The sequence below is a fragment of the Telopea speciosissima genome, chromosome 7 (genome assembly GCF_018873765.1).
Source record: "Telopea speciosissima isolate NSW1024214 ecotype Mountain lineage chromosome 7, Tspe_v1, whole genome shotgun sequence".
In the NCBI taxonomy this organism is placed as follows: Eukaryota; Viridiplantae; Streptophyta; class Magnoliopsida; order Proteales; family Proteaceae; genus Telopea; species Telopea speciosissima.
In genome coordinates, this window is record NC_057922.1 from 25073317 (window position 1) to 25081624 (window position 8308).

Here is an 8308-nt window from a genome sequence, read left to right on the forward strand (position 1 = left end):
CATGGTTTCGACCATTTCGATCAAATTTTGACTGATACCGACAGTTTCGATCGAAACTTGATCGAAACCATAGCCTTTTGAATACCTTTTTCTTTGGCAGAACCTTATCTCCCTTACCTATATTCTTTTCCCATTCAAAGCAACGACATAAGCTCTTCTTTTCCTATCTTCTTTGGCATTCTTTAGGTGGATTTGCTTGGTTTGGCTGAAATTTCTTCATAAGCTTGCCATATCAAGGTTAATTTTTGCATATTTTTCTCCATTCAACTCATCTCTTCATAACCTTGCCATACACTTGCTTTTTGTTTTTTTTGGTAGAAATACACTAGTAAAAGGGGTGAAAAGGAAATGCAATATCCAAAGGACAAAGTGATTTTTCTGAAAGGTTTGGGAGAAGGTAACCTGTAATTCCTGCCATGTCGTGATAGTCCAAATTATGAGATCCACCCTCCATGCTGCTTAAATAAAGGATAACCTAAACAAGATTGATTGAATTCATTTAGAATGACCAAGGTTTGGTTCCAGGATCGGTCACCCTAGAAATTGATATGGGATTGGATAAAGATCAGTGTATAGGTCGGCATCAGAAGTTTTTTTATGGAAAGTTTTGGGTAAGGATTTGAGTATTAAGGTGAGAATTCTGGAATTTTAAAGCATATTGATACTTTGTGGCGTGTGAAAAAAAGGATTGACATATTGATACTTTGTGTCTGTATCGTATCAGTGCGTACGTTAGTAAATTTGGGTCAATAACCACAAGTACCATTTTCAGTGATTTTTTGATGAAAGTAATTCATGAATTCTGTTTAAAATGTAAAAAATAGACAACCCGCAAAAAATTTGACCTAAAAAATTTTGTTTTGGAATCGAAACCTTGGTTTTCCCATCAATGAAAAAAAAATTCGTGATTTCCATCGAAACCTACGAAAATTCGATTTTAACTAGATCAAAAAATCCTATCGAAACCCAAGTTTTTTTTCCTTGATTCAAACCGAATTTAAAACCATGGATAGTCTGACGAGGGAATTACTCCGATTTAGTCACCACTCACCATCGGGTTGAGGGTGGGGTTGTGATGCAAGGTGGGCGGAGGGTGTGATGGGGGGAGCTGTTGTGCTCAGCAGTTGGTTAGGTGGGTGGATGAGGAATACCATCGAACATTTGGTGGAGCGTGGCACCAGAACAAGGCCAGATCAAAAACCCGGGACAGACGTTATTCAAAAGTATGCCTTACCCCATTAATCCATCATGGTGGAATACACTTGGAGAGATTTTCCTATTTAGTCTTAAATACTTACCAAATAAGGGTAACATAGTTTGCCCTCAAAAGTGAAAAAGAGGTGTAATACGAGGATTTTCTAATAGTTATCCATCTTGATATTATTTTTGTCTATGCACGTATTTGCAGAGTTTTGATGGAATTCTGTGCAATAATACTGATATGATCGCCCTTTTCTTAGACCCCATCTCTCATACTCTCGTGCATTAGGTATGCCTTTTTAAGACTATAGGGAAACGTTCTCAAGTCACTATCAATTAATTATTTCCGTGACCAGATCAGTTTCATTAATTACTAAGGACTCTATATGAACTCGAACACTGCATTGTATTTTGAAATATAATCCCATCGATATCCCTTTTTGACCGTCAGATTTGTTCTACGGAGATACATATTCCAAATCCATTGTGAATGGTTCTAATCCGACGGTAAAGAATATAGATATATAATTTTCAATATTTGTTATTTCTATTTTTGACCTGACGTTGAAAATTTATAAATATATTTTACTAACAAAAATAAAAAAGAAAGAAAATCCATAAAGATATGGATAACTACTCTATTTAGGATTTTGAAATTTCTATAAATTGATCTCTCTTCCTTCCCAAACTTCCCATCTCAGTTTTTGCTACTCTCTCTGCGATTCTCTCTACTCTCCCTCTCATCTCCGTTTTTGCTACTCTCTCGTTGCTTCTCCACATCAATCCCGCAAGATGACGATCTCTGCAACCAATCCATCGATAGTCTCTTTTGGTGAGATGCTGATCGATTTCGTCCCCAATGTCAACGGAGTTTCCCTAGCAGAGTCCGACGGATTCATCAAAGCCCCCGGCGGCGCCCCCGCGAATGTCGCCTGCGCCATCACCAAACTCGGTGGCTCTTCCGCTTTCATCGGCAAGGTTAATTATCATCCAACATCCAATGCATGCAACATGCATAAGAGGTTTCTTTCAAAATTTTAAATCTTAAGATTTTTGTTTCTTTGCAGGTTGGAGACGATGAATTCGGGCATATGTTGGCTAATATCCTGAAGGAGAACGGCGTTAACAGTGATGGCGTGACATTCGATCCAGATGCGAGGACCGCATTGGCGTTCGTGACATTGAAGAAGAATGGAGAGAGGGAGTTTATGTTCTACAGAAACCCTAGCGCTGATATGCTTCTCAAGGAATCGGAGATTAACATGGAGATGATCAAGCAGGCGAAGATCTTCCACTATGGATCCATTAGTTTGATTGCTGAACCTTGCAGGTCTGCTCACTTGGCCGCCATGAAAGCTGCTAAGGAAGCTGGAGTCTTGCTTTCCTATGATCCTAATGTGAGATTGCCGCTTTGGCCATCGCCAGAAGCTGCTCGTGAAGGGATTAAGAGTATTTGGAAAGAAGCTGATTTCATTAAGGTCTCTGTTTCTCAGATTTCAAGTTTCTCGGAGTTCAATTTGGTTTTCAGAGAATGAATATGGTGTTGTTCCGGCTTATGTTAGAATTTCCATGGGAATGCATGCTATCGTGGACTCTGAACTAAACTCAACTTAAATGGTGCAGGTTAGCGACGAAGAGGTGGCTTTTCTGACACAAGGAGACCCTGCAGATGAGGAAGTGGTTTTATCTCTGTGGTATGAAGGTCTGAAGTTGCTTGTTGTTACTGATGGTGAAAAGGGTTGCAGATATTTCACTAAGGTTAATTAATCTCTTTTATCATCATATCCCTCTTTTTAAGTCTTAGATTAGAAAAAAAAAAATACCATTTTAGGTTGAATTGCTTTTCATTAAATTTTGAATTCCATTGACCTATTAGTAAGCAACAATAATGAGAGTATTTTAAATTCCTTTTTCTCTAAATTTTTGATTTTTTGTGGTGTATTTTAGGACTTCAAAGGCAAGGTGGATGGGTTTGCAGTGGATACAATTGACACTACTGGAGCTGGTGATGCTTTTGTTGGTTCATTCCTCCTTTCAGTTGCCCAAAATGCTTCCATCTTTCAGGTTTCCTTCTTATTTATAATCTCAATTTTTCATATTTAATGTTGGACAAAGTTTTCCTTCACCAATAGATTGATGGTTCACCCACCAGCCTAGCAAACGTTCATAAACCCCTCCTAGGGTTTTAGTATATTAAAGTAACGGTTAGATTGATGGTTCACCCACCACCCTAGCAAACGTTCACAAACCCCTCCTAGGGTTTTAGTATATTAAAGTAGCGGTTCAATGGTTGCCCAATCAGAATCAATCAGATAGACCGACAGATTACTGACAATTTATTTGTACTCTACCGCTTAAAGGTTAGTTAACCCTTTTGAGCTGACGTGTGGGGTAGACAAAAGAAAATTCCACATATACCTTTTACAGATATAATATCGATATTCGGTAAAGTATCGATATGGTATGATATATTTTTGTATCGATATCGTACCATATTGTATCGAATACCGATTCAATACAAATATCTCATATCGATACCATACGAATGAGATCTTTAACTTTTATATATATGGATGATTGTAAACAGGAAGAAGAGAAATTGAGAGAGGCACTTAAATTTGCAAACGCTTGTGGGGCGATATGTACAACCCAGAAAGGAGCGATTCCGGCACTTCCTACTACGGCACAAGCTCACGATCTCATCACCAAATCTTAAGGGGAAAAATAATTGAAGAAGTGGTTTCCCTCTTCAATTTGGACACTCTTCTTGTTTCTTTTGCATACATATGTTTCCCGGGCTCTCAATTTCTATCAAATGTAGTTTTGCTGATATTATGGAACTAAACGTAAAAGTTTTGTGTTGATGGGATGCTTTTTATTTCATTCTATAAATTAAGAAAAGGTGGACATCTCATACGATGAAAAATAATCTAAAACGCAGATCATGGAAGAAAAATTCGATCGAAACCTGTCGAAATCATCGAATTAACTCGGTTTCATACGTTTTCGAGACGAGTTGAAGGGGAATTTTATAAATTTTTTGGATTCAACCAGGTTTTGATGGTTTCGATTAGTTTCAACTAGTTTCGATCATATTTTAGTGATTTTGACACATATGCCCATCGAAACTTAGAGAAACTTGACTCAAAACTAAGACAGACAGGTATTTATGTTAGAAACTGCCACAAATCAGGACAGACACTTAGTTATGTGTAATATCATTTAAGTAAATGTTTTTGTATTTCATTTACTTAAGTTATTATTCATAAATAAGCAAATACCCCCTATTTGAATCTAATAAAAATAGTTTAAAAAAATAAGTTTCAAAAGGAAAAAAATCAACCTCCAGTTGAAGAATAAAAATTGGATTTTTAATAGTAGGTGTAATTTTCAACTTTTTAATGATGGGATTTTTCTCAAATCTAAAAATTTCATAAATCTTAATATGGTAAAACATTACTAAAAATCAAAAGTGCGATAAAATATTCATTTGTTTTGATGTCCAAAAAAATATTTTCATTCAGAGCGTATTTTACAGCATTCGCGTACGCCAAATTAAGTTTGACCAATACCTAATTCCTTCAATATAAATCCGATTTAAGTAATCTTGGATTTGTTGGTAGGAAAGCTATCAAAACAAAGCTTTATAACAAATCCAAGATTGCTTAAATCTCATTTTTATTGAAAGAGTTATGTTTCAATCCAAACTTATTCGATACCATGTCCAAGAATAATATACAGTATCAAACTTGGATCAAAACCACAAGTAATATTTTTAGTGTTCTTTGCGTGAAACTAATGCATGGATTGGGTTTAAAATATAAAAAAATAGGCAGCACAACAAGAATCAGGGCAAAAAAATAACTTTTGGGTTTCGAAACCAAGGTTCTTGTTAGCCTAGAGAAAGTCTCAGGTTTCGACCGAGATATGGTCGAAATCGAGACGAACTCGATTTCTGGCTGATCGAAACCTAATCGAAACCCGAGTGTTAGAACCTTGACTCAGATCACTGATTGAGGGATTGGTACCTAATTGCTCAAATTGAGCGATTTGTATATGAATTAGAGGAGGGCAATACTGATTCTGGGGTGATCTTGTATCGATAGATCGGTACGGACTAGGGACCAAAGATAAAAGAATTAAAAAAATGGTTTTTATTCAAAATCAGGTGCAATATAGGTCGATTTGAATACAAATCCGCATAGACCAATATCGATTACTAAAACCGTGACTAAGCCAACTGTTTAGAACCCTTATATTATCTCTCTAAATCCTAAATAATTATAGGCAAAGTCTTAAGGATCCTTTTGTATTTGTCGGTTCATACCCAACCTTTTTCCATATGTATATAATATGAGAAAAATAACTCTGTCCGGAGAGAAATAGACACATGTGAGTGTTGGCGTAGGCCCACTCCCGAACATAAAACTGCTTCCCAATATAATGTATATAATAAATTGACCGCACTTGTCTCGTTTTGTTCTCCTTTTTATACATTATATATTTTAGGTATAACTTATTATGTATTTTATACTTCAAAACAGTTTTACTGGGATGTGCTTTTTTGTTTTTCTCTCTTTCTATCTTTCATCTTTCATTTGCCAATTTTCATTTTTTCAGCTCTCATCTCTCTTCCATCTCTTCATTCCTCTTTTTTTGTTTAGACCTCAATTTTCCTTACTTTATTTTGTTTGAATCTATGTAGCCGATCCCATTAACTTGGGATAAATACAACTAATTCATAGTTCACAATATTGGATTTGGTATCGGTTGCGGTAAAAAATCGATACGATAATTCGATATCGATATGAAATGGCTAATACCAATCTAAAGTGGCCAAAAATTCAAAACCGAGTACCTTTTCATATGAAAATTCAAAAAAAAAAAAAAAGTAAGAGATTGTATGGGCCAATAAGAACGCACGCAAGGATATCAACATAGATGTGATTTCTGATTTCATGGGAGATAGGATGGTACTTTCCCATGCTACTATGTTTGGACCAATAAGAGCACACACAAGGACATCAAAATAGATCCTCATTAATTTTTCTAACCAAGAAATGACACTCAAGAATTGAAAATTTATACTCGTATGCTATTTTATCACCATCTGCAATACCTGATGCAAGGAAACCTGGTTTTCCAATGAGGCCTCAGAGTTCGGAGAAGAACAAAATGAACTCCAACAAGAAAATAAAATATCTTTTGTTTTGGGGAAAAAAAAGAAAATAAAATATCAAAGTATGGAAAGAAAGAATTGCTTCCACTGATACTAAAAAAATAATAATAAAGAAAAATTATTATCAAATGCTTTCATTGAGATTTGAACTCAAGACCTCCCGCTTACTAAACGGGTGCTCTAACCAACTGAGCTATGAAAGCTAAAGAAGAAACGTCGCCTGAGAGATTCGAACTCTCGCGGGGAAACCCCATGTACTTAGCAGGCACACGCCTTAACCACTCGGCCAAAGCGACTATTCATATGTAACTTTCAAGTTTTCGATATACAATCATGGTAGAAGCCCAGTTCGGTTCCAAGCCCCACCTGGATAAACCTGAAGCTCGGTTGGGCGAAGCCAGGCCAGGCCAGGCCAGGCCAGCTTAAGGTTGAGGTTTGTATTTGTACCCCTTGGACCAGCTATGGTAGACCCACTCCAGCCTGTGTTACTTCACTTGTACCCATGGTTCGTAATCTTGAGTTTTAAAACCTTGCATGTTGAAATTCAGTAGGGGAGGAGCCGGTGGGGTTGCATGAGGAGGAGAGGAGGAGAGGAGGAGAAGAGGAGGAAGAAGAAGAGGGCCGGTGATGTGGGTTCATTAGGTTTTCATATTAATAAATAAAATATGTTATTTATAAGGGTAAAACTGAAAATAGAAAAAAAATTGAGTAAATCAATTAATTATATGGGAAATTGTCGAGATCTATTAGATAAAAACATTAATTACAATCTAAGTAGGTTTAAAATATATTTTACATCCATTAGTTTTGGTTTTGAAAATATTTGCTTAATCCCCAAGGTTATTAATTGGTCATGGGTTCCCAGAACAAAACAAAATTGAACTTTCCAAAATACCCCAATATTTTATCTTCTCCTTTGTCTTTTTTCTTTCAATTCTTTCATTTTTTATCACATGTGGGACCCACCCCATCCTCCTCCTCCTCCTCCTCCGTGGAAGGCCGTTGCAACCTGGCACTCCAACCAGACCTGCTATCTCTTATTGTGCTTAGCTACTAAGCACAAAACCCCAGCTATCGTGCTTCAATTTCTCTCTGCCATTCAAAAAATCTGGGTTGTTGCTCCAAGTTTACTCGGAGGGTGAAAGGGTTTGAACGATTCAGGAGGTTCAATCATTGACTGTGATTTTACTCGGAAGAAGTCTTCTCTCATTTCTTGGGAGAAACTGTGTCGCCCTAAAGCCTATGGAGGGTTAGGCTTCAGAAAAGCTAACCATCACAATCAGGCTTTACTTCTAAAACTCGGGTGGAGATTACTCAATGACCCTTCTTCTTTATGGGTCAGGGTCTTAAAGGTCAAATATTTCCCCAAAACTAGTTTCTTTAACCCTAAGACTAGGGCTAAGAAAGGGTCCTGGACCTAGAATCGTATTACACATGTATCCTTTGTTCTGCAAAACATGCTATGCAGGCGGATCGGTGATGGACGCACTACTTCTCTCTGGTACGATAAATGGATTCCTTCCCTTTCTACTAACCTTGCCGGCTTGGCTTCTAACCCTATACCCATGAATTCCAAATTCTTAACTGTTAGCCATCTTAAGCACGGATCTAACTGGAACCTTGACTTTTTAACACAATATGTTCCTCATAATATTGTTCCTCTGGTCCAATCTATTACTTTTTCAAATTCTAGTGATCAATGGAATTGTTTGAACTCATCTACAAGGGTTTTCACCACGAAACTCGCTGTAAGACATTTACTTTCCTGCTCTGAAAAAAGATCTTATAATTCTGTTGGTTGGTGGAAATTTTTGTGGAAACTTCTAATTCATCTTAAGTTTAAAGTTTTCTTTTGGCGTTTGCTCAATGCAGGACTTCCTATAAAGGATATTCTATCGAAATGGAGCCGTTGTGAGGCGAACTGTGCTT

The 8308-nt window shown here is 36.9% G+C and overlaps 1 protein-coding gene and 2 non-coding genes across 3 annotated transcripts; 1 reads left to right on the forward strand and 2 right to left on the reverse strand.

Annotated features, from left to right (window-relative positions):
* The first annotated feature begins 1883 nt into the window (after nucleotides 1-1883).
* LOC122667435 (fructokinase-2-like) lies at nucleotides 1884-3982 on the forward strand. The gene is made up of 6 exons (XM_043863704.1): nucleotides 1884-1920; nucleotides 1969-2178; nucleotides 2268-2678; nucleotides 2824-2958; nucleotides 3148-3264; nucleotides 3788-3982. The coding sequence occupies exons 2-6, from the start codon at nucleotides 1993-1995 to the stop codon at nucleotides 3914-3916; spliced, it is 978 nt and encodes a 325-aa protein (XP_043719639.1). The 5' UTR covers nucleotides 1884-1920; nucleotides 1969-1992; the 3' UTR covers nucleotides 3917-3982.
* A 2526-nt stretch (nucleotides 3983-6508) lies between these two features.
* Nucleotides 6509-6582, reverse strand: TRNAT-AGU. The gene has a single exon. It is a non-coding gene; the product is annotated as a tRNA-Thr (tRNA).
* Nucleotides 6583-6593: 11 nt separating this feature from the next.
* Nucleotides 6594-6675, reverse strand: TRNAS-GCU. The gene has a single exon. It is a non-coding gene; the product is annotated as a tRNA-Ser (tRNA).
* Between the last annotated feature and the right edge of the window lie 1633 nt (nucleotides 6676-8308).

Coding starts and splice junctions, on each gene's coding strand:
- LOC122667435 (XM_043863704.1), top strand. CDS start 1,993: ATGACGATCTCTGCAACCAATCCATCGATAGTCTCTTTTGGTGAGATG. Junction 2,179..2,267: donor CTTCCGCTTTCATCGGCAAG/GTTAATTATCAT, acceptor GTTTCTTTGCAG/GTTGGAGACGATGAATTCGG. Junction 2,679..2,823: donor AAGAAGCTGATTTCATTAAG/GTCTCTGTTTCT, acceptor TAAATGGTGCAG/GTTAGCGACGAAGAGGTGGC.